General features: G+C 42.6%; 2 protein-coding genes across 2 annotated transcripts; both read right to left on the bottom strand.

The window, feature by feature from the left end:
• Positions 1 to 3,812: 3,812 nt before the first annotated feature.
• cox5ba (cytochrome c oxidase subunit 5Ba) lies at positions 3,813 to 6,224 on the bottom strand. The gene is made up of 4 exons (XM_086299885.1): positions 5,935 to 6,224; positions 5,061 to 5,131; positions 4,344 to 4,443; positions 3,813 to 4,167 (listed from the first exon to the last, which is right to left on the bottom strand). Exons 1-4 carry the CDS (start codon positions 6,029 to 6,031, stop codon positions 4,055 to 4,057), a joined length of 381 nt encoding a protein of 126 aa, XP_086156011.1. The 5' UTR covers positions 6,032 to 6,224; the 3' UTR covers positions 3,813 to 4,054.
• Positions 6,225 to 6,892: 668 nt separating this feature from the next.
• LOC147325366 (drebrin-like protein B) lies at positions 6,893 to 20,088 on the bottom strand. The gene is made up of 15 exons (XM_086299883.1): positions 19,571 to 20,088; positions 19,441 to 19,496; positions 18,210 to 18,322; positions 17,588 to 17,662; positions 17,375 to 17,518; positions 17,060 to 17,137; positions 16,816 to 16,967; positions 16,689 to 16,743; positions 16,001 to 16,066; positions 15,448 to 15,553; positions 15,173 to 15,373; positions 14,680 to 14,742; positions 13,490 to 13,584; positions 8,077 to 8,146; positions 6,893 to 7,177 (listed from the first exon to the last, which is right to left on the bottom strand). Exons 1-15 carry the CDS (start codon positions 19,651 to 19,653, stop codon positions 7,041 to 7,043), a joined length of 1,494 nt encoding a protein of 497 aa, XP_086156009.1. The 5' UTR covers positions 19,654 to 20,088; the 3' UTR covers positions 6,893 to 7,040.
• Between the last annotated feature and the right edge of the window lie 210 nt (positions 20,089 to 20,298).

Raw genomic sequence — 20,298 nt, forward strand, 5'->3', positions numbered from 1 at the left:
ACAGGATAATATTCAAAGAACTTTGTAAATATTCATACATCCATGTTCTTCACCTCTTCTCCAGCTGAGCTCTTCAGAGTTTCCACTATGGAAATAAGATGACTGTTATGAATTCTCTATGATGCTCACTGCATGTCCAGCATCATGCTCTTCATTTTTACATGTTTAACCTGTGATATGTGATGGGATGAAATAAATCATACACACACCTGTTGTTTTCTCCTCTCTCCCTCCTGCCTCTGTTCCTTTTATTTGCTGAAAAAATGTAAAAGAATTCAGGCTAAACAGAAATATTTAATTCACTTTTATTTATATATCACAAAACCACAACAACAGTCACCTCAAGGTGCTTTATACTGTAAGGTAAAGACTGTACAATAATACACAGAAAACCCAACAATCATATGACCCCCTATGAGCAAGCACTTGAACAGCGACAGTGGGAAGTCCCTATTAACAGGAATAAACCTCCAGCAGAACCAAGTGCAGCTGCGACTGGTTGGTAGTGAGGGGAGGAAGACAGGACAAAGACATGCTCTGGAAGGGAGCCAGAGATTAATAATAACTAATGATTAAATGCAGAGAGGTGTCTAAACAACAGTGAGTGAAGAACAAACACTCCCAGTGCATTATGGGAATCACCCAGCAGCCTACACCTATTGCAGCATAACTAAGGGAGGATTCAGGGTCACCTGGTCCAGCCCTAACTATATGCTTTATGAAAAAGTAAAGTTTGAAGTCTAATCTTAAAAGTAGAGATAGTGTCTGTCTCCTGAATCCAAACTGGAAGCTGGTTCCACAGAAGAGGGGCCTGAAAACTGAAGGCTCTGCCTCCCATTCTACTTTTAAATACTCTAGGAACAACAAGTAAGGCTGCAGTCTGAGAGTGAAGTGCTCTAATGGGGCAATGTGGTACTATAAGGTCTGTGTTTAAACGTTAAACCCCTCACACTAAAAGGTCAAAGGTCATCAGTGTGTTCAGGCAGGCCTGATGAAGAGCTCATGAACATCCCTGATCAGTTTTCTGACCTGTCAGTCAGCTGCATTTTAGAGAACCAGTGTGAACCTCAGTCACCACTCGCAACAAGTGTGCTTGTTAACCGCTTTAACTGTTGATCAGTACAGCTTTCCAACTGTCTCCATATCACACAGCACAGGAAAGGCGTGAAGAAGCTGCAGCTGGCATGCCAGCCTCCCTGGAATTGCCCCTCAAGACTGCTGATCCAGACTACACCTCCACCACCGCCAGACATGTTTGCATCAGTAGCTCTGAACATCCACCATCAGTGACATCATCCACACAGGTGGAGCTTCAGTTTTTAATATTTCCGTGTTTTAATCTTTTAATTATTGTTGTATGAAGCACATGGGTGGGGGGGACACACAGAATTTCAGTGTGTTTTGAAATTACAGTGTGATGATGTCACATCATTAAAGATAGACTCGCAGGAATAACATGGCCACATTTTTACAGGAAGAAAAGAAATAATTATGTAAGTGCAGGGCGTATGTGAGGTTATAATGATGGAGGCAAGTCTGACTGAATCTTCCACAATCACCATCACTGTTACCTTTCAAAAGGCATGTACAGCAAAGTAAAGCACCTGGAAGTTGGGCCAGGTTAATCCACTGATATGGCCCACACCCTGAAAAACACAGCTTACTTATGAAGTAATATCTAAAAGCTGTGTTTCTGTAAACATGCTGAAAGTATGCACTGCTTAAATATACTTAGTGTAATGATGAATTTCCTGTGTAACCTGACTGCTCACCTCCTTATTCTAGTATTAAGTATTTGTAGGTAAATATGATTACACAGTTACTTAATATAAAATAAGTTTCTTATTTAATCAGAGGAATTAGGCCTTCAGTCATGTGCTGCATTATATAGTGTGACCTTGTTTTTCAGGCTCAGTGGGACGTACCGGACGTACACTGCAGTCCCGTCATCTCAGCGTCATCACTGCCACACGCTGCCGTTCTGGTCATTATTATGACAGCATGTCGATTACAAACAGCTGCTGCTACTGTATCCGTGACATCATAAATATGGTAACACGTAGACATTGAGGGCTAGCAGGAGGGACCATGCGCTTACCTGCTGCTCTCTGGCAGGTAGCTCCATGCCCTCCTGGGTTTTAAATGCACCTTAGAACACACATGCATCAACACTACAATGAGCGGGTGGAGGGAGGTTCGGAGTCTTCTCTCACCCCCGTTCTCTGCGACCTGCTGGAGCAGGGGGGCTAGGACTAGGAGGAGGAGTTGGCCGTCTGACTGCGGTCTGGGGTGTGGGGCCTCCCTGCTGCTGCGGAGTCGGGGCGGTCTGCCTCTCCCCAGCGCAGGGAAAAGGGTAACACCACCTGGGTCTGGGTGCAGTTCCCCCCTCCAGGGGCAAGGGTACCTAGACCCGGTTTGTAGAGTACGCTTGGGGAGTGTGATCGTGTGTACAGCGTCTCTTTATGTCTGTCTCCACGTTGGTTGAGTGTGGAGTAAGTGCATATGAGAGCATGAGGGTGGGAATGGATGTTTGTATCTGTGTGTGCCTGTATGTCTGTGTCTATATGTCAGGTTGGGTGTCAGGCGCCACCTCTCTGGGGACATCTCAGGCCCTCCAAGGTTTGGAGGCCTATCTCCCCCTACCACCACTTCCCCTGCCAGTGGCGGACTCCCTCAGACATCGGTGCGTTGGTGGTTCTTTGTGTCCTGGGATGGGCGTCCAGGTACACACCGGCTCACTCCTTGATGGCCGCTTATCAGGGCCTGGAGCCTGGGGCTCGCTCGGGCCACTTCGGAGGTGGGGTGCCCCCGGCCTCTCGGCCTGGGGCTCGGCCACTCAGGCACGGCTGGCTGCCGGCGGAGCTCACGGGCGCGTCACTGCAACTCCCCCTGGCTTCTGCTCCGCGGCTGCTGAGTGAGCCCTCATCTGGGACTCTCCTCAGCTCTTTCCGGGACAGTGGCGCAGCTGCCCCTCTGTTGGTCTTCCTTGGTCTCTTGTGTTCTGGGGGCCTCTGGATGTCTGGAGTTTTGATCTCCTCCATACCTGCTTCATGCCCTGGAGGATGGGGCTGTGGCCCCCCCACACCCTCTAGCAGATCATTACATGAAGGAACCTTTTAAAAACAAGCGCGTCCATGCTCACAGGTGTACACACGGGTGATCACACCCACAAACTACACCCTTTTTGGCTCCTACCTCAAAGCACACTGTGTTCTGTTGATCTTATGTGCTGCAAAATAATGTTTAATATTTAGTATTTACTGTCATATTCCCATATATCATTGTGATGTTGTTTATTCTATTACTCTTGTTCTCTTCTGCTTGCTTTCTTTTTTCTTTCTCAGCAGGTGATCCAGGTGATTGATAGATGCATTTTTTTTCTCTGCCCGTTCTGTTGGTTTTTGTTTTTTGCCCTTCTCCCCCGTCCCTCTTCTCAGCTGTTTCTCTTTCCCTCTTTCTTTCTCCCCTTCTTTCTTCCATTCAAGTCTGTCCCGTATTCAGCAAGTGAAAATAAAAAATAAACAATAAAAGGTGAATCAAATGGACCATTATGGCAAGGCTGGGATGGTCAATTTGGTAAAGTAAATCCGTTGGGCATCTTTCTTTGCCTTTAGACAACAATTCTGATGGCTAAAGAGCCAAACGGGACAGGCGCTAAATAAATAAATATGGTAATAAAAAGACTGAGTCAGCTGATTCAGGATAAAGGAACAGTTCACTCAAACTACAAGAACAAGTCTAGAAGTTCGATGTAAAACCCATTAATCATGGTTAACTATGAAAAACAGGAAGAAGACTCAGAGACGCACACAAACAGGAAGTTACGTTTATTGCTGCTCCTGGGAGGTGGGAGGAGTGTAACGTGTGCAGTACAATTGTGTGTGTAAACTGACTGAATGGAAATGTCTGAAGAAACTCTTTGTTCCCCGAACGTGTCTGATCCCGAGTACATGTAACGTGTAAGCAACGACTGATGAGGTCAGCAGGTATGTCAAGTAGGAGACAGCGAGAAGCGGACAGTGCCGCTTGCTCCGCAGGAGGAGGTGGTGGTGAGTCAATGGGGGAGTTCGTGGGGAACCAGTTTGTAGTGGGAGCCGCAAGATGGACAGCGCTGGGCCTCACCCTCGTGGAGCCAGAACCAGACCACGGCCGTGTTGTCCTCCTCACCTGCACACAGGAAACTGGGTGAGAGCGGTGCCACCTGTACGTCACACGCACGCTCAGGTTTCCCCAGTGAGGATTATGCCCCGCCCATCTTTGAGCCTGGGGCAAAGTTTAACCCTCGCCTGAGAAAGCCGTGGCCGACACTCACACACGCTTACAAACAGGAAACAACAACTCACACACGCATCCCACAATCCTTTTGTTCGTGATGGAGGGAACCAGGTGGGGGTCAGCCTTGGAGCCTGCATAGTGCTTTGGCTTCATCATGTTGAAGGGGTCCTACAGGAGGGGGAGGAGTCAGGTGAGTCGGGGCGTGACAGTATTCAACATCAGTTTCATTTCAAAATTCATTGTTCATCAAGAACGATTCACACGACTCAGAGGCTGACCTCAGATCAGCTGAGGCTGAGCTGCAGACAGAATAATTTATATTAATATTTGAAAATGAGCCGAGCAGCGAATATACCACAAAATAATTATTAATCATTAATAAAAAGGCAAAACATAGAAAACTAATGTTAATCAAATAACTGCTATATGAAAATAAACAAATAATCGAGAATACATTAACAAATATTAATACAAACTTAAACAAGCCCAAAAATACTAAAAATAAATATTATGAGTAACAAAATCAGTAACTACTCAAAATAAAAATGTTTTATAGTTTTGCTGAAATATGTCGACACACCGACAGCTTGAGTCTTCTCGTTTCTCCTCAGATTTGATGTTTAATGATTTTAATCTTGATTTAATTTCTGGTCTGTGTGAAATAGTGTTAAGATGAATCCACATCACGCTCTTCTTTTTCTACTGCTGTTTTTTTTTTTTAAAAACACTATGTTTTTCATGTTTCTGGAGCACATGATGTCAGAATTCCTGTGCGTCGGTCTTACCTCGCCCTGTTTCATGGCCTTCATGATGACCTTTTCCAGCCCGGTGGCCTGCTCCTCATCAGTGGGAATCCCTGTGAACAGCACAGTGTGATTAAGAGCTTCAAAGCAAACACTGTTCATCAGAACTGGCTAATGTGTGGACTCCCTGTGGGTCACATGACTACAGTACACGTTATTACAGGTTCTTATGACCTCAGTGAGTTGCTGAGTTTGTGAAACGTAAAGCAGCACGGGTTTCTCTCACAGACATGAAAACATCTCAGTGTAAAACTGAAATGTTTGATCTGATGTTTTCATTCATGTCACTCTGATTCACTTCATTGATCATCGTCAGTCATGGTCACACACAGCAACTTAAAATGCATTGATCACTGCCTTTAGCTGTTCCAGACTACATACAAATTATTCAGGTTTCTGGGAAACTCTGCAAGTTAAAATGCTATGTTTATCGATACCATTACAATCTTACTGATCACTTCGATCGGCAAACCAGACCAATGACAACTTCCGTTACTCTCTCATGTGTTTAATCTTCATACCGACGAGACGTTCAAGGACCTTCATGGAGAAGGTTAAAATATGACACGTTAATTGTTTCAGATATAAAATATATTTTAGGTTTTAAATCTCACCGTATTGACCGTCATGATTACTAAATTCTGATATATTAAGACTTTTTAAATCTACAAGTCAAACAATCAGCCAACACACGGTTTTTAATAAATCGCAGGATATTAACATGAAGTCTGATCCGAGAGGAGCCGTCACCAGGACAGGAAGCGCTCGGCGTCCTCCGACCTCCCCGCGGATTAGACCCTCTCTAAGCCGCCTGTTCCGGTGGGTTCCGGGTGTTCTGTGCCGGCTCGTGGCTCACCTCCTGCCGCCATGCCGCGGCTCAGAGCGGGGGTCCGGGCGGAGCGGCAGGCTGCCGCGGCTCTAACGGCGGAGCGGAGCAGTAACCTTGCAGCCATTTCTCCTTCTTCACTGTCAGGGAGGCCGGGCGCACGGAAATGACGTCAGAGCAGCAGCGTGCTGCTTTAAAAAACAAACAAACAAACTTTATTCAGCACAAATAAAGTAACAAGGAAACAGCTGGTCGTGGACAGATGGCAAACATGGCAGTTTGTCTTGAAACAACAATGATCATCTCCACATTTCAACTTTATTCTCAAAACACTTGACTTTTCTTTTCTTAATGTGGCCCTGATACTCCTTCCTACAGTACAGTCTGCTCAAATCAGGTAATAAAACACAAGACAGATATTATGAAACATGACAACATTAAAACTAAGGACAGACATTAAAAAAACAATACATGAATATTGTAATAAATATAAAATAATATAATAAACTTAATTAACATTGACATAGATATTTAAAAGAGGTACGGAAATAAAATAATTAAAAAACCAGGGAACTGAAGAACTTTTCTGACAAAGACAGTTTTTATATTTGAAACTCTGCTGACTGGAGAGCAGTTTTTCCCCACATTTTCAGAGACTCCAAACTATCTGGACAAATTAACTTTTTTTTTTTTTTTTTTTTTAAATATAAGAACTGTTTTTTAAGAAAGTCAGTGACTGCCTGAAGAACACAGGAGCATCACCACATGCTGTGTGTCCTCCTTGAGATGCTCTGCAGGCCCCCTCTGAGGTCCATAGTCCCAGTCTCGGCTGAAATGCCACCTGTTCACTGAGGCATTTGAGTTTTGTGCGTAAAGCAACCTTGAGTTTATTAAAAGGCTCTATATGAACCTAATTTATACTTCTTATTAATTACGGTAGTAAGACTGGCCAAATAGGACAAAAGAAAAATAAGAGCAATATCCAAACTGCACTTGAAAATGACTGTATTTATTGTTTACTGGTTTTTACAAAGGTTTATTAATTCAGTGATACTGAACAAGTTAATGTGAGTAAAATATCCATCTGAAACACCCACAGCTTTATTAAAATTAACAGGACAATGAGCCAATGACAACTAGATAAGCTCCACATAGTTAGCCGGGAACATGCCGTATTCCCCATCAGGTCCAACACCTCTCCACCAACCCTCATCCAGCATTTCTATCTGAGTAATAATGTCATCGGGGTCAAAGGTGATCTCAGTGTCATCCGCTGTGAGGAAGAGAGAAAACTCAGTTAAACTAAAGGTTTATCTAGAAACACCTTTCAAGAGTTTCAAGTTTAAAATTACAAGCATTTAAAAAAAAGAAATGAAAGAAACTGTTCTGTATACTCGACTTTAGATCTGTATGTAAAACAACAACATTTCAGTGTTTCATCAGGTAAATGTGATAAATAATAACCAAACTGGATGGCTTACTGCACTGTTGAGGTACAACAGCTCTTTCCAAATGTAAGACCACTGCAAGCTTATTTTACAGCCAATAAAAAGCATTATCCTGTTTTTACAGATTTGATTTACAGATTTGATCTTCTTGATTCATTTATTGAGATTCATCCTTCTTTAACAGCTTTTCCCCTGTGACAGTCAATGGTTCATTTAAACACTTTTCCTCAATTGAAGAATACAGAATACATTTTGGTCAAATATTTGCAGGTAAATTTATAAAAAAATGTGGAAACTCAACTAGTTAAGCATTTAATCATTAATATTCAATAACTGATAATTATTTGATAATCAAACCAAATAAATGGATAAATAAAAACATGTCATTTACTGTGAATGATCTGCTGTACCTTCACAGGCCACTAGAGGCCCCAGTGCAAACTCAATTACAATAATGTTGTTGTGATATCACAGAAGTCTTATTTTCATGATATCAGTATGGTGAACAACACTCTGGACTCTTTCCAATTTCATTCAGACATGTTAGACCACAAGACACGATGGTCCTCAGTAGTCACAGAGAAGACGGCAGACCCCACAACTACCAAAAACATGAGTGTGTGTGTGTGTGTGCGTGCGTGTGTGTGTGTGTGTGTGTGTGTGTGTGTGTGTGTGTGTGTGTGTGTGTGTGTGTGTGTGTGTGTGTGTGCGCGCGCGTACGTACCGGCCTGGTAGTCGTACAGAGCTCTGGCACAGATACCTTGTCCACTGCCATCCCAATTAATACCATCAGCCTGAAATTCAAAAACAGCTAATTAACATTTAAACAGTATTTTAAATCATTTCATTCAATAACTTTTTACTCAAACACTGGAGGACCAAATCTGCCAGAAGAGATTAAATAAATACATGAATCACCTCAATAAATACACTCAACAAAAATATAAACGCAACACCTTTGTTACTGCTCCCATTCCCCATGGGATGGACGTAGAGACCTAAAATTCATTCCAGATACACAATATAACCATCCCTCCCAAACAGTGGTCACAAATCAGTCCAAATGTGTGGTAGTGGGCACATCTGCTATATTGAGATAATCCATCCCACCTCACAGGTGTGCCACATCAGGATGCTGATCTGACATCATGAGTAGTGCACAGGTGTACCTCAGACTGCCCACAACAAAAGGCCACCCTGGAATGTGCAGTTTTGTCTCACAGCAAAATGCCACAGATGCCACAAGCAATGAGGGAGCGTGCAATTGGCATGCTGACAGCAGGAATGTCAACCAGATCTGTCGCCCGTGCATTGAATGTTCATTTCTCAACCATAAGCCGTCTCCACAGGCGTTTCAGAGAATATGGCAGCACATCCAACCGGCCTCACAACCGCAGACCTCGTGTAACCACACCAGCCCAGGACCTCCACATCCAGCAGGTTCACCTCCAAGATCGTCTGAGACCAGCCACCCAGACAGCTGCTGGAACAATTGGTTTGCACAACAAAACAATTTCTGCACAAACTGTCAGAAACCGTCTCAGGGACGCTCAACTGCATGCCCGTCGTCCTCATCGGGGTCTTGACCTGACTCCAGCTCGTCGCCGTAACAGACTTGTGTGGGCAAATGCTCACATTCGATGGCGTCTGGCACGTTGGAGAGGTGTGCGCTTCACGGATGAATCATGGTTCACATTGTTCAGGGCAGATGGCAGCTGAGAATGTCCCAGTTCTTGCATGGCCAGCATACTCACCGGACATGTCACCCATTGAGCATGTTCGGGATGTGCTTGACCGGCGTATACGACAGCGTGTACCAGTTCCCACGAATATCCAACAACCTCGCACAGCCATTGAAGTGGAGTGGACCAACATTCCACAGGCCACAATTGACAATCTGATAGACTCCATGCGACGATGTGTTGCACTGCATGAGGCAAATGGTGGTCACACCAGATACTGACCGGTTCTGGGTCCCCAGACCCCCAATAGCGCAAAAAACTGCACATTCCAGGGTGGCCTTTTGTTGTGGGCAGTCTGAGGTACACCTGTGCACTACTCATGATGTCAGATCAGCATCCTGATGTGGCACACCTGTGAGGTGGGATGGATTATCTCAATATAGCAGATGTGCCCACTACCACACATTTGGACTGATTTGTGACCACTGTTTGGGAGGGATGGTTATATTGTGTATCTGGAATGAATTTTAGGTCTCTACGTCCATCCCATGGGGAATGGGAGCAGTAACAAAGGTGTTGCGTTTATATTTTTGTTGAGTGTAGGTCTACAAATATAGGTATTCATTAACTTAGAAGCCAAGAACTTACAGTGGTTTGCAAAAGTATTCGACCCCCTTGAACTTTTCCACATTTTGTCACATTACAGCCACAAACATGAATCAATTTTATTGGAATTCCACGTGAAAGACCAACACAAAGTGGTGTACACGTGAGAAGTGGAACAAAAATCATACATGATTCCAAACATCTTTTACAAATAAATAACTGCAAAGTGGGGTGTGCGTAATTATTCAACCCCCTGAGTCAATACTTTGTAGAACCACCTTTTGCTACAATTACAGCTGCCAGTCTCTACCAGCTGGTAGAGCTGGTATGTCTCTACCAGCTTTGCACATCTACAGACTGAAATCCTTGCCCATTCTTCTTTGCAAAACAGCTCCAGCTCAGTCAGATTAGATGGACAGCGTTTGTGAACAGCAGTTTTCAGATCTTGCCACAGGTTCTCGATTGGATTTAGATCTGGACTTTGACTGGGCCATTCTAACACATGGATATGTTTTGTTTTAAACCATTCCATTGTTGCCCTGGCTTTATGTTTAGGGTCGTTGTCTTGCTGGAAGGTGAACCTCTGCCCCAGTCTCAAGTCTTTTGCAGACTCCAAGAGGTTTTCTTCCAAGATTGCCCTGTATTTGGCTCCATCCATCTTCCCATCAACTCTGACCAGCTTCCCTGTCCCTGCTGAAGAGAAGCACCCCCAGAGCATGATGCTGCCACCACCACCATATTTGACAGTGGGGATGGTGTGTTCAGAGTGATGTGCAGTGTTAGTTTTCTGGCACACATAGCGTTTTGTATTTTGGGCAAAAAGTTCCATTTTGGTCTCATCTGACCAGAGCACCTTCTTCCACATGTTTGCTGTGTCCCCCACATGGCTTGTGGCAAACTGCAAACGGGACTTCTTATGGTTTTCTGTTAACAATGGCTTTGTTCTTGCCACTCTTCCATAAAGGCCAACTTTGTGCAGTGCACGACTAATAGTTGTCCTATGGACAGATTCCCCCACCTGAGCTGTAGATCTCTGCAGCTCGTCCAGAGTCACCATGGGCCTCTTGGCTGCATTTCTGATCAGCGCTCTCCTTGTTCGGCCTGTGAGTTTAGGTGGACGGCCTTGTCTTGGTAGGTTTACAGTTGTGCCATACTCCTTCCATTTCTGAACGATTGCTTGAACAGTGCTCCGTGGGATGTTCAAGGCTTGGGAAATCTTTCTGTAGCCTAAGCCTGCTTTACATTTCTCAATAACTTTATCCCTGACCTGTCTGGTGTGTTCTTTGGACTTCATGGTGTTGTTGCTCCCAATATTCTCTTAGACAACCTCTGAGGCCGTCACAGAGCAGCTGTATTTGTACTGACATTAGATTACACACAGGTGCACTCTATTTAGTCATTAGCACTCATCAGGCAATGTCTATGGGCAACTGACTGCACTCAGACCAAAGGGGGCTGAATAATTACGCACACCCCACTTTTCAGTTATTTATTTGTAAGAAATGTTTAGAATCATGTAGAGATGGCACGATACCACTTTTTTATGTCCGATACCGATACCGATATCATAAATTTGGATATCTGCCGATACCGATATGAATCCGATATAGTGTTTTTTAATCAACAAAACTGTTTTTTAAAATATCTTGCTGCATTTTGCAAGTCTGCAAGTTCATACTCAAGTTTAAAACAACAACTACACTAAAGCTATTCTGTTATACCTGTATACAAAAAAATATTTCATAGTTCAGCAATACTGATCAATCTAATAAACTTAGACCTACACCATCCTCCCTATTCTGGTATTTTAAAGAGTACTTAGCGTAAATATTAAGCAACCTAACTAATAGGGTTCCAACTCCCAGCAACAACAAAAATAAATAAATAAAAAATAGGGAACCACCCCTCACGCGCCACCTCATGATGCTTAATCGATGTAATCAACCTTAATTTGATGCAGTGTGAAAAAAAATGCACAGAAATCAATTATTTTTCAAGAAATATTAAATAGATTCAACATCTTTCTTCAACAAAATTGCAGACTGCACAGATGGTACCTTCCCAAAGGAAAAAGTACTATAGCTTACTAGGGTATATATATATATATTAGACTTAATAGTCACTATATACAGTAATTGACTTCTATTCATTTTACATCAAATTAAAACTTTGTGTGTCAGATAATTATTTATTAAAAGCTAGACATTTTAAATGAGAATAAGAAAGAAAAGTATGTCTTTGTGCCCCCTTTTCCCAGTTAATGCCCTATCGGCCCCCCTGGCTAAACTTTGCTAGATCCGCCCCTGCACAGTTACCAGCGTCAGCTACGTAGAAAAAGATCCTGGTGTAGAAAGTAATAATAAATAAATTCTAACAACAGCTTATCAAGCTTAAACGTGCTGCTGTTGTTCAGCCGCTGGTTTCCTCTTTCTGGTGCAAAGTGGGCCAAAAACAAAGACGGACTCGCGACAGAAAAGCCGATCAGCTGATCATTTAAGCAGTTTCACGATTGAAGTAGCAGCCGGAGAGCGAGAGGCAGTCGCTCGTTAAGCTTAACGCAGGAATGCTTTACAAACATTCAGAGATGGACTTACACACTTGCTTTACTTCTCTCGGGATAACTTTGTCGGAGATGAAATGCCAGGTTGCTAGCGAAGCTCCAAATGCTATCCAGACCACCGACAGGTCCCGCATGCCACAGCCGCTCTATCACGTGATGCATACTGCTCCGACATGCTAACGTTCTGAGGTGAGTTACGGCGTGTTGCAAGTTTTGTGAGGTGCTTTCGTGATATTTAATGGATCGGATTACATTTTTTATTTTTCTCCGATCCAGTCATTTAGGTCAGTATCGGACCGATACCGATACGTAATATCGGATCGGTCCATCTCTAGAATCATGTATAATTTTCATTCCACTTCTCACGTGTACACCACTTTGTATTGGTCTTTCACGTGGAATTCCAATAAAATTGATTCAGGTTTGTGGCTGTAATGTGACAAAATGTGGAAAAGTTCAAGGGGGCCAAATACTTTTGCAAGCCACTGTATGTGTATTTTATTTCATGACAAATATGAGCTCATTCTGAATCTAATGGTACCAATATATCTGAAAAAAGTTGGAATGAGAAAACAAACGTCTGGAAAAGTAAACAGAAACAGCTGGAAGAGTATTTATTTAAACAGTGCTTCACTGGAAATTCAGAATTATTTCTTATGCTAAATGAAACATTTTCTGATTGAGGCATGGTCACAGTATGTTTCCCATTTCAAGGTTCTTTTTTTGCCATTTGTGCATAAAACTAGCAGTCAAGGCACACTGGAATTCTTGTGCAGAGCACTTTCAGTCATAGTAAGCAAATTTTAGGGATTTTGCATTATTTTACAAAACACAATCCTGTTTATGATTTCTTTGGTTGAGGTGGGACACATTAAAAGGAATGACTGAAGGTTCAATCTTGGTGTCAGGGTTAAACATAGAATTAGATGCTGTGGTTTAGGTTAGTGTTTTGCTATGATTAAACTTGGGTATAACATCTTCAGAAAATGATCAGAACAAACACGCCTCTCCCTGTATCAGTTTATTCTAACAGAGAACAAATTTTAGCCAAAGTCTGAGATCTAGTCATCCAAACAACCTCAAACTCAGCACTGCACTTACTCGAGACCACAGAGATACACCCACTAAGTCTCAGGTCTATTGGTCAGTTTTTGAGTCAGACACATTTCTCAAACTGTTAGTAAGACGTTAAGGGAGGAATCAGAATCAAAATACGTTGTTAATTTCTAAGGAAAATATTTACTGGGAGTGTTGTACATGTAAATGTACTTATGATGAAGAGGACTTACTGCTGGTGCATGCTGGGAAACGTTTTGATACAGGTCCTCGTTACTCCAGGCTGAATGCGGTGCCATGTATGGATCATCTTGAGCTGGACTTCCCTCTGCACATTATAAAAATTCACAAGTTTTAAATACCAGAGATGAAAAAGTGTTCTTTGTTTTCCAGGACAGCGAGAAAAGACACAAAAGTACCAACAGGATACAGTATTAATACTCCAATTCCAGGAAAAGTACTAAGTATCACCACACTACAACCCTCAAAAAACAGAAGTTACAGAAATGTTACTATGAATTATGTTACATAGTCTGAGATTCTGATATAGCCAGTGAACAAATCTATCTATCTAACCAGCGCTGTGCTACAATCGTGGTGTAACAGCTTTACAAACATGAAGGCCAACGAAACAAAAACCAAGCTGTGAGCTGTAAACATGATGGAGCAAACACAGAATAACCACAAATTATTTCAGCTAACGTCCATCATTTGCTGCTGCAAACTCAAAAATTCACTGACTCGCCAACTCTGACAGTGACTCTTACTCAATATGTAAAATAGTTCAAATTAATTAATTTTATTAACCAAAAAAATTGAAAATATAGCAAAGTTTAAACTTTAAACTGCTAAGTTTCCAGTATTTAACATATTTAATTACTTTTGTTTTTTTGTCTTTAATGTTTCAAACGTAAAAGCACCACTGAGGAAAAATTCATTAGTATTCACTTCACAGTGTTATAGATTTAATTTAAAATGGATAAAAGTGACATTTTCAACTCTAATGTTTTCTAATGTGGTTTCAGATTGTTTTAGGTTTATTTTGTTTGCTTTATTATTATTGAGATGTCTGTTATTTTTAAATTTACTGAACATTAGATTCATTGACTAATTAATTGAATTAAATTGATATGGTGTTGTTCTGCAGCTATTTGTAATTCATGTGTTTAAATCTCAGCTGCAGTTATAAGACTAAGAAAACTCTGAAATGTAGCATACTAGAAGTATAAAGTATTGTGTAAATGTACTCGGAGTGATTTTTGTGGGTGTTGATGTTAGTGACAAACTGATCATCATATAAAATATGGTCTTATAGGAAGAAAAAGATTTAAAAAAAAACCTAATTCAAACGACTCTGATTATTGATAAATGATCAAAATTGCACAAAACAAAAGTTTAAATGAAATGACGTTAAAGTTCACACCTTGTGCAGCTTCATCTTCATCAAAATCATCTGACCACTCGTCTTCGTCACCATAACCAGCGTCTGTGTTTGCAGGAGGGACGTCTTACTTCATGTCATACACACAACACGCGGGTATTTCACAGTTCAGGTCACTAATCAGTTAAATTAATACATAAAAAAAGGTTTCCAGACTCAACTTTTTCAGCTGATTCAGCATATCCAAAGAAAATATCAGTGTTATGTGAACACAAGTTTTCTACTCATCACACAAATCCACTCCTAAATTTGAAAGTATTTTTAACAAAGCTTAATATTTAAAAATAAAAAGCCACCTTGGTTCTGACTGGCTAACTTCTGGACGCCTGCTGAAGGCCAGCAGTTTTGTGAGAACTGTGAGAACAACAGTTACTCCACAAAACTTACTTTATTTTTTATTTCTGTTCTACACCAAAGAACTGTGGTTCCTTCTGGGAACCTCCTGCAGTTGAAAAGCTGCCTCAATATGTCTCACCTGCAGGCTGCACAGGTGAGTGTGACCTCTCTGGTGCTGTAGTGGAGGCAGGTGCAGCATGTGAGACAGGCAGCACAGGTGAAGCAGATGTAATCAGAGACAGGGGGGTCACTGCTGGAGGAGAGGATGGTGGAAACCGAGGCTGAACCGGGACGTCTCGCTCAAACGATTTCTGCGATAGAAACGGACTCTGCAGCCTCCCTGCAGGGGGAAACATTAAGGTGAACCACCATCATCATCATCATCCTCATCATTATCATCATCGTGTTTCTTACCGGGTCTGGAGGCAGCAGGTGTGTCGCCAGCATCAAAGCTCTGCTCCTTCTGCTTGAAGATGTCTCTGGGATTAAACGCTCTCTGAGAAATCAGAGATTTCGCCTCCTGTGAATAAAACTGGGTGACATTAAAGTAAAGAGGCAGGATCCTACACTTCTCTCAATGCAACTCTTCAGCCTTTGTAATTCAGCTCTTCCTGTTCATTTCAATTTGGCTTACAGTAAAAAAATGTAAAGGCTTCCAGGCTGTAGAACTAAACATGTGAAGCAGACTACAGTTCCCATGATACGTCTTGGTGGGCAACATCCAATCACAGAGCCAAACAAATGTGAACAAATCACCAAGAAAATCCTCATTTCTCTAGTTTTAACATCTGCTCAGAGCCATCCACCCAGCTGATCAAAAATGAAACTGGAATAACAAAAAAGTTAAACCTGTGTGATCATTTTTTTTATGTTTCTGATGCTGTGTGAAAATAAATAATGAACATTTAGAGGGAGAAACAGGAGCAGATATTACGTTACAAGAATTTATGGTCAAAATTGCGCTCACGTTAGCTTTCTGCACCGAGGCAGCAGCGGAAATTCCCGTCATCTTCATGTTCTCCAGCTGCTCATTCTGAAACACAGAAATTATTCATACATGACGTTAAATATAATTTTAACATCACACAACACAGACTTCCCTGCCTCAGTGATTTGCCAAAAGGATTTAAAATCAAGTTTCAATAAAGAAATGACTCATAATCCAGTATTTTTTACTTTCTTAATATGTTTTTTTATTTATTTATGAATTAAATACACAAGTTAGCTCATCCTTTAAAAGTTAAAAACATCTTTCTCTTACCCTCAAAATCAATTAATTAACTAATATCTATGTCATTATTATTGGGTAATTTAAAACATGTTACCCTTTCCATTATTTCCTGTTTATTTACTTTTCATTATCTGAAATAGTTTTCAGTTTAATAACTTCTTTTATGTTTGCTTTTATGTTTGAATTTATTCATGTGTACTTCAGGATTTTTGCCCCTTTATATTTCTGTTTATTTATGTTTATAACTTTTTTTAAAAGGGGTTAAATAGTAATGTTGAATATTGTTTTTTATATTGTTTGTGATCAAATAAACTGTTGTTTTCCAAATTTGATTTATTTTTAATCTATCAGGAGCAGTAATGTGATGCTGGCTGGGCTCATAAACTCAACCGAATCAGGATCAGTGAGCTGAAGCTGAGCTCACCCGACGCTGCTGTTCCTGCTCTCGCTCCTCGTCCTCCCGCTGCTTCTGCCGGAGCCTGAAACACAAAATACTTGAAGTGTCTTCTTCATGAGTTTCTGTGATTTTGTGTTTTGTGTGTCTGACTCACTTCTCCTGTTCGATCTGCTGAGCTCTCTCTCTCGCTATCCTCTCCCTCTCCTTTGACTGTCTCTCCTCCATGTCCCTCCTCTCCCTCTCCGCCTCCTGCCTCTCCTGTTCCACTCGAATGCTTTCCTCCTTTTGACGCATTTCTTCATCCCGCTGAAGGAGAAGAAGAAGAAATAGAGAGTCGTGTGACTTTGCTGACTGAAACCTGTGGTACAATCTTGGAGGACTCGGAGTTGAAACCGAACCTGAGCTTTGACCCAGAAGTCGTCCTTGTTGATTTGTTGGATTTCCTCGACAGCATTGACTTTGCGGTACACAGAACCCTGACGAGAGAAAAGGCTCAGGGATTATAACAGAAATGTCCTGTTTTTCTTCTTTGTGCGCAACCCTGATTATTTATTCTTTATTTCAGCATTCTCTCTCTGTAGACAGAAGTGTTTGAGCTGAAGAAGATCTACATTAATGTTCATGCAGGGGTAGGAGTGCACTGTGAGATGAAATATTGGCTTATTGGATGGTAAAACGAGGCTGTGCTGCCGATTCAGGCGGCGTGATCTCACCACGGGTCCTCTGGGAACGTCTCTGTACTCCTGCGTTTGCTTGTGGAAGTTAAAGTTAGCGCCGGACGCTTTGGCCACTTTGGCCAAGATGGTCTCTGGGTCCACGTCGTCCTCCGCACGGGCGTTTACAGTCACATGGGCTCCCTGTGATGTCACACATGTTAATGATGCAGCTCTTCACACACATTAACAGGAAAAAGAGGCCAGACTCACCTTCAGGAAACCTGCTATGGTGCTCACGTGATTGGCACACTGTCCTTTCCGAGAGTCCTTCACACCTTCACCTGTCTTAGAAAACAAAAATCATCCATTCAATCCTGTGAATATGGCATCCTTCTATCACTCGACACTCATAGAAAGTAAAGTCTGCAGAGCTCTCTACAGGATCTCAGAACTGGATATGGACTGTTTAGCCTCGCAGACTCTGCCAGACTTTAGGAGGAAGTCGGAGGGCTAGTTTCCATCTAACGATGACATGCCATGTTCTGACTGTAGGATCGAAGATGGAGTGAAGTGGGCATATAACGATGACCTACTCGGTGGCTAGGCTAATATGAACACATCAGCAGGCTGAAGATGGAGGATGGGGGTTAAAAAAAAGTACATGTTGAGGGGCTTCCTGTCATGTGACTGGAAGATGCTGAAACCAGCCAAACTTCACTCCAGAGGTCTGAGATGATCCGTCCACAGCATGAGATCACTTATTAATGGTCTGGATTACTCACTGTGAAAAAGTCCTGAGCTTCACATCCACACTGAAATCTTCAGATATTTGTGGTTTTCAGAAAAAAGAAAAACTTCAGGAAAAAAAGCTTTGAGTTAAAGTTGGTCTTACCCAGTTTATGAGGATGTATTTGGGCAGTCCAGAGTTCGGGTCCCTGACTCGACAGAAAGCGTACATCACCTTCCCGCTGTTCAGCTCCTCCACCATCTCCTCCAACCCTCCATCTACACAAAACACAAAGGAGAACATGATCTCATTTAGATCAGACCGCAGACACCTGAAGGCCAGACTGGAGATCAGAAGGTTATGAGGGTGGCTTACGCTGGTGTTCCTGCGCGCACGTCCTGTGTAACACATAAAGAGGTCAAGTGCTGCACGAAAAACCCTCCACAGCTTGTTTGAGACGTTCCTCTGACACTCTTAATGCCGGTGATGTCATTGCATCATTTCTCAGCTGCACAAACCAGTTTGGAGCGCTGAGCAACTTTTTCTTTCTTTCCCACCTGAGAGCAGCACATTCTTATCTGTGTGCTTCAACACACCAGCTGTACCAGCGTTCACAGACCTCAGCCCAGTGGTTTTCTTTGCTTTCACTTGCAGCCTCTGCTCCATTCTGCTGAAACTTATTGGTACATCACAAGATGTAGCCGTGGCTCAGCTGTGGAAGCTGAATGCTTGTAATAACCACGCTGTTAATGTTTGCTTCATATTTAATAATAGGTTTTAAGTGTATTAGGGCAAACACCACTCTGCATGTGGTCGATATGCTCCTGGATTTTAACATGAAACCCTCAGAAACAGAAAACACTCTGGGAGCAGACCAGAGGAGTCAAACATAAGGCCTGGGGGCCAGAATCAGCCCAGTAAAGCCTTCATTCCGGCCCCCAGGAGGAGATAAATGTTTTTTGCTGCTGACGCTAGAAATGTCTGTTTTTACAGTTGGTCCAAACAAAAGGACATTTTCTGTGATGAACACAACTTTGTTTTATACTTTCGGACAGTCTGGATGAGTGTATTTCTTACAGTCATGATGATCATCACGTGGAAAAAGCTGAACTTGGTTGTCTTACATTAGGAAGGCTTAGGGTTTACATGTGCACAGAGGGACAGACTGCAGCACTGCTGAAAAAAGTCAAACTGAGGTCAAGAAACAGGGTGGAGTGCAAGAACACCTCAAACATCTCCTCAGGTCCAAAAACAGCAGGAAACCAGCAGAGAGAAGAGTCAGAGAGGAAGGACAGCAAAGAACACAGGACCTGACCTTCAAAATAAAACAGGAAGTGAGGGGAAATCCACAGGAAATAAATTCGGAGGGATCAAAAGTTTGGATCCAAGTACTTACCTCCTTTCTGTGCCACTCGGAGGTTGTTGGTGTTTCCTTCGTAGGTGAACAGTGCCCTGAAACAGACAGACAGGTGTGGGTGTGCAGCAGATGTAGGTGTGGACAGACACACAGGTGAACTTTATCTCACCAGTCTGTGTTAGACTTGCCGCTCACCACCTCCTCGTAGGCGGCCATCAGCGCGGCTCCATTCTTGCTCAGATTAACAGACATGTTCCTCCACAGCACGGCAGCAACGACCCAGCAGTACTGTGGCAAACCTCCCACAGGCACCAACTCAGCTCAGGTCTGAGGAGACTAACCGGGCGGGTCGAAGGACCCAAACCTGACTGACCGCATTCTCCCCAGGTGACTCCTCCCACCTACACACCTGTGCTCAGCAGCAACAGGACACAGGTGAGTGTATCATGTGACCCTCTGCAGCAGGGAGTGTGTGTGTGTGTGTTACAGTGAACAGGGTGTGATCTGTGTTATTGTTGGCTTATTAGGGGCGGAGCTTGCCATACCTGCTCACCTGAGTTTGTTTTGTTTTTTTACAGAAAGGAAAAAAACTTGAAAACCTTCAAAAAGCACAAAAACAAGTGAAACCAGAAGGAACGTGATAAATGTTCTTCAAAAAAACCCAAACAAACCCACTGCTCCGTCTTTCTGTTTCTATAGCCTCACCCGTACGACCCCTCCCACCTCAGAGGCAGACAGCAGGTTAACGAGACTATGAAAGCCACGATCAATGGAGCTCTGACACCAGTATTCACCATGGCAACAGGTAAACACCGAGCAGCTCCTCGTTTGAATCAGGTGGCATTTATCTCACAAACAGGAGACTGAAGACAGAAACGTGGACGACTGTCCACAGTT

The sequence above is a fragment of the Aulonocara sp. 'chitande type north' Nkhata Bay genome, linkage group LG7, assembly GCF_057382095.1.
Source record: "Aulonocara sp. 'chitande type north' Nkhata Bay isolate Kocher_YH1m ecotype deep benthic linkage group LG7, A_spYH_male_GT1.1, whole genome shotgun sequence".
Lineage (NCBI taxonomy): Eukaryota > Metazoa > Chordata > Actinopteri > Cichliformes > Cichlidae > Aulonocara > Aulonocara sp. 'chitande type north' Nkhata Bay.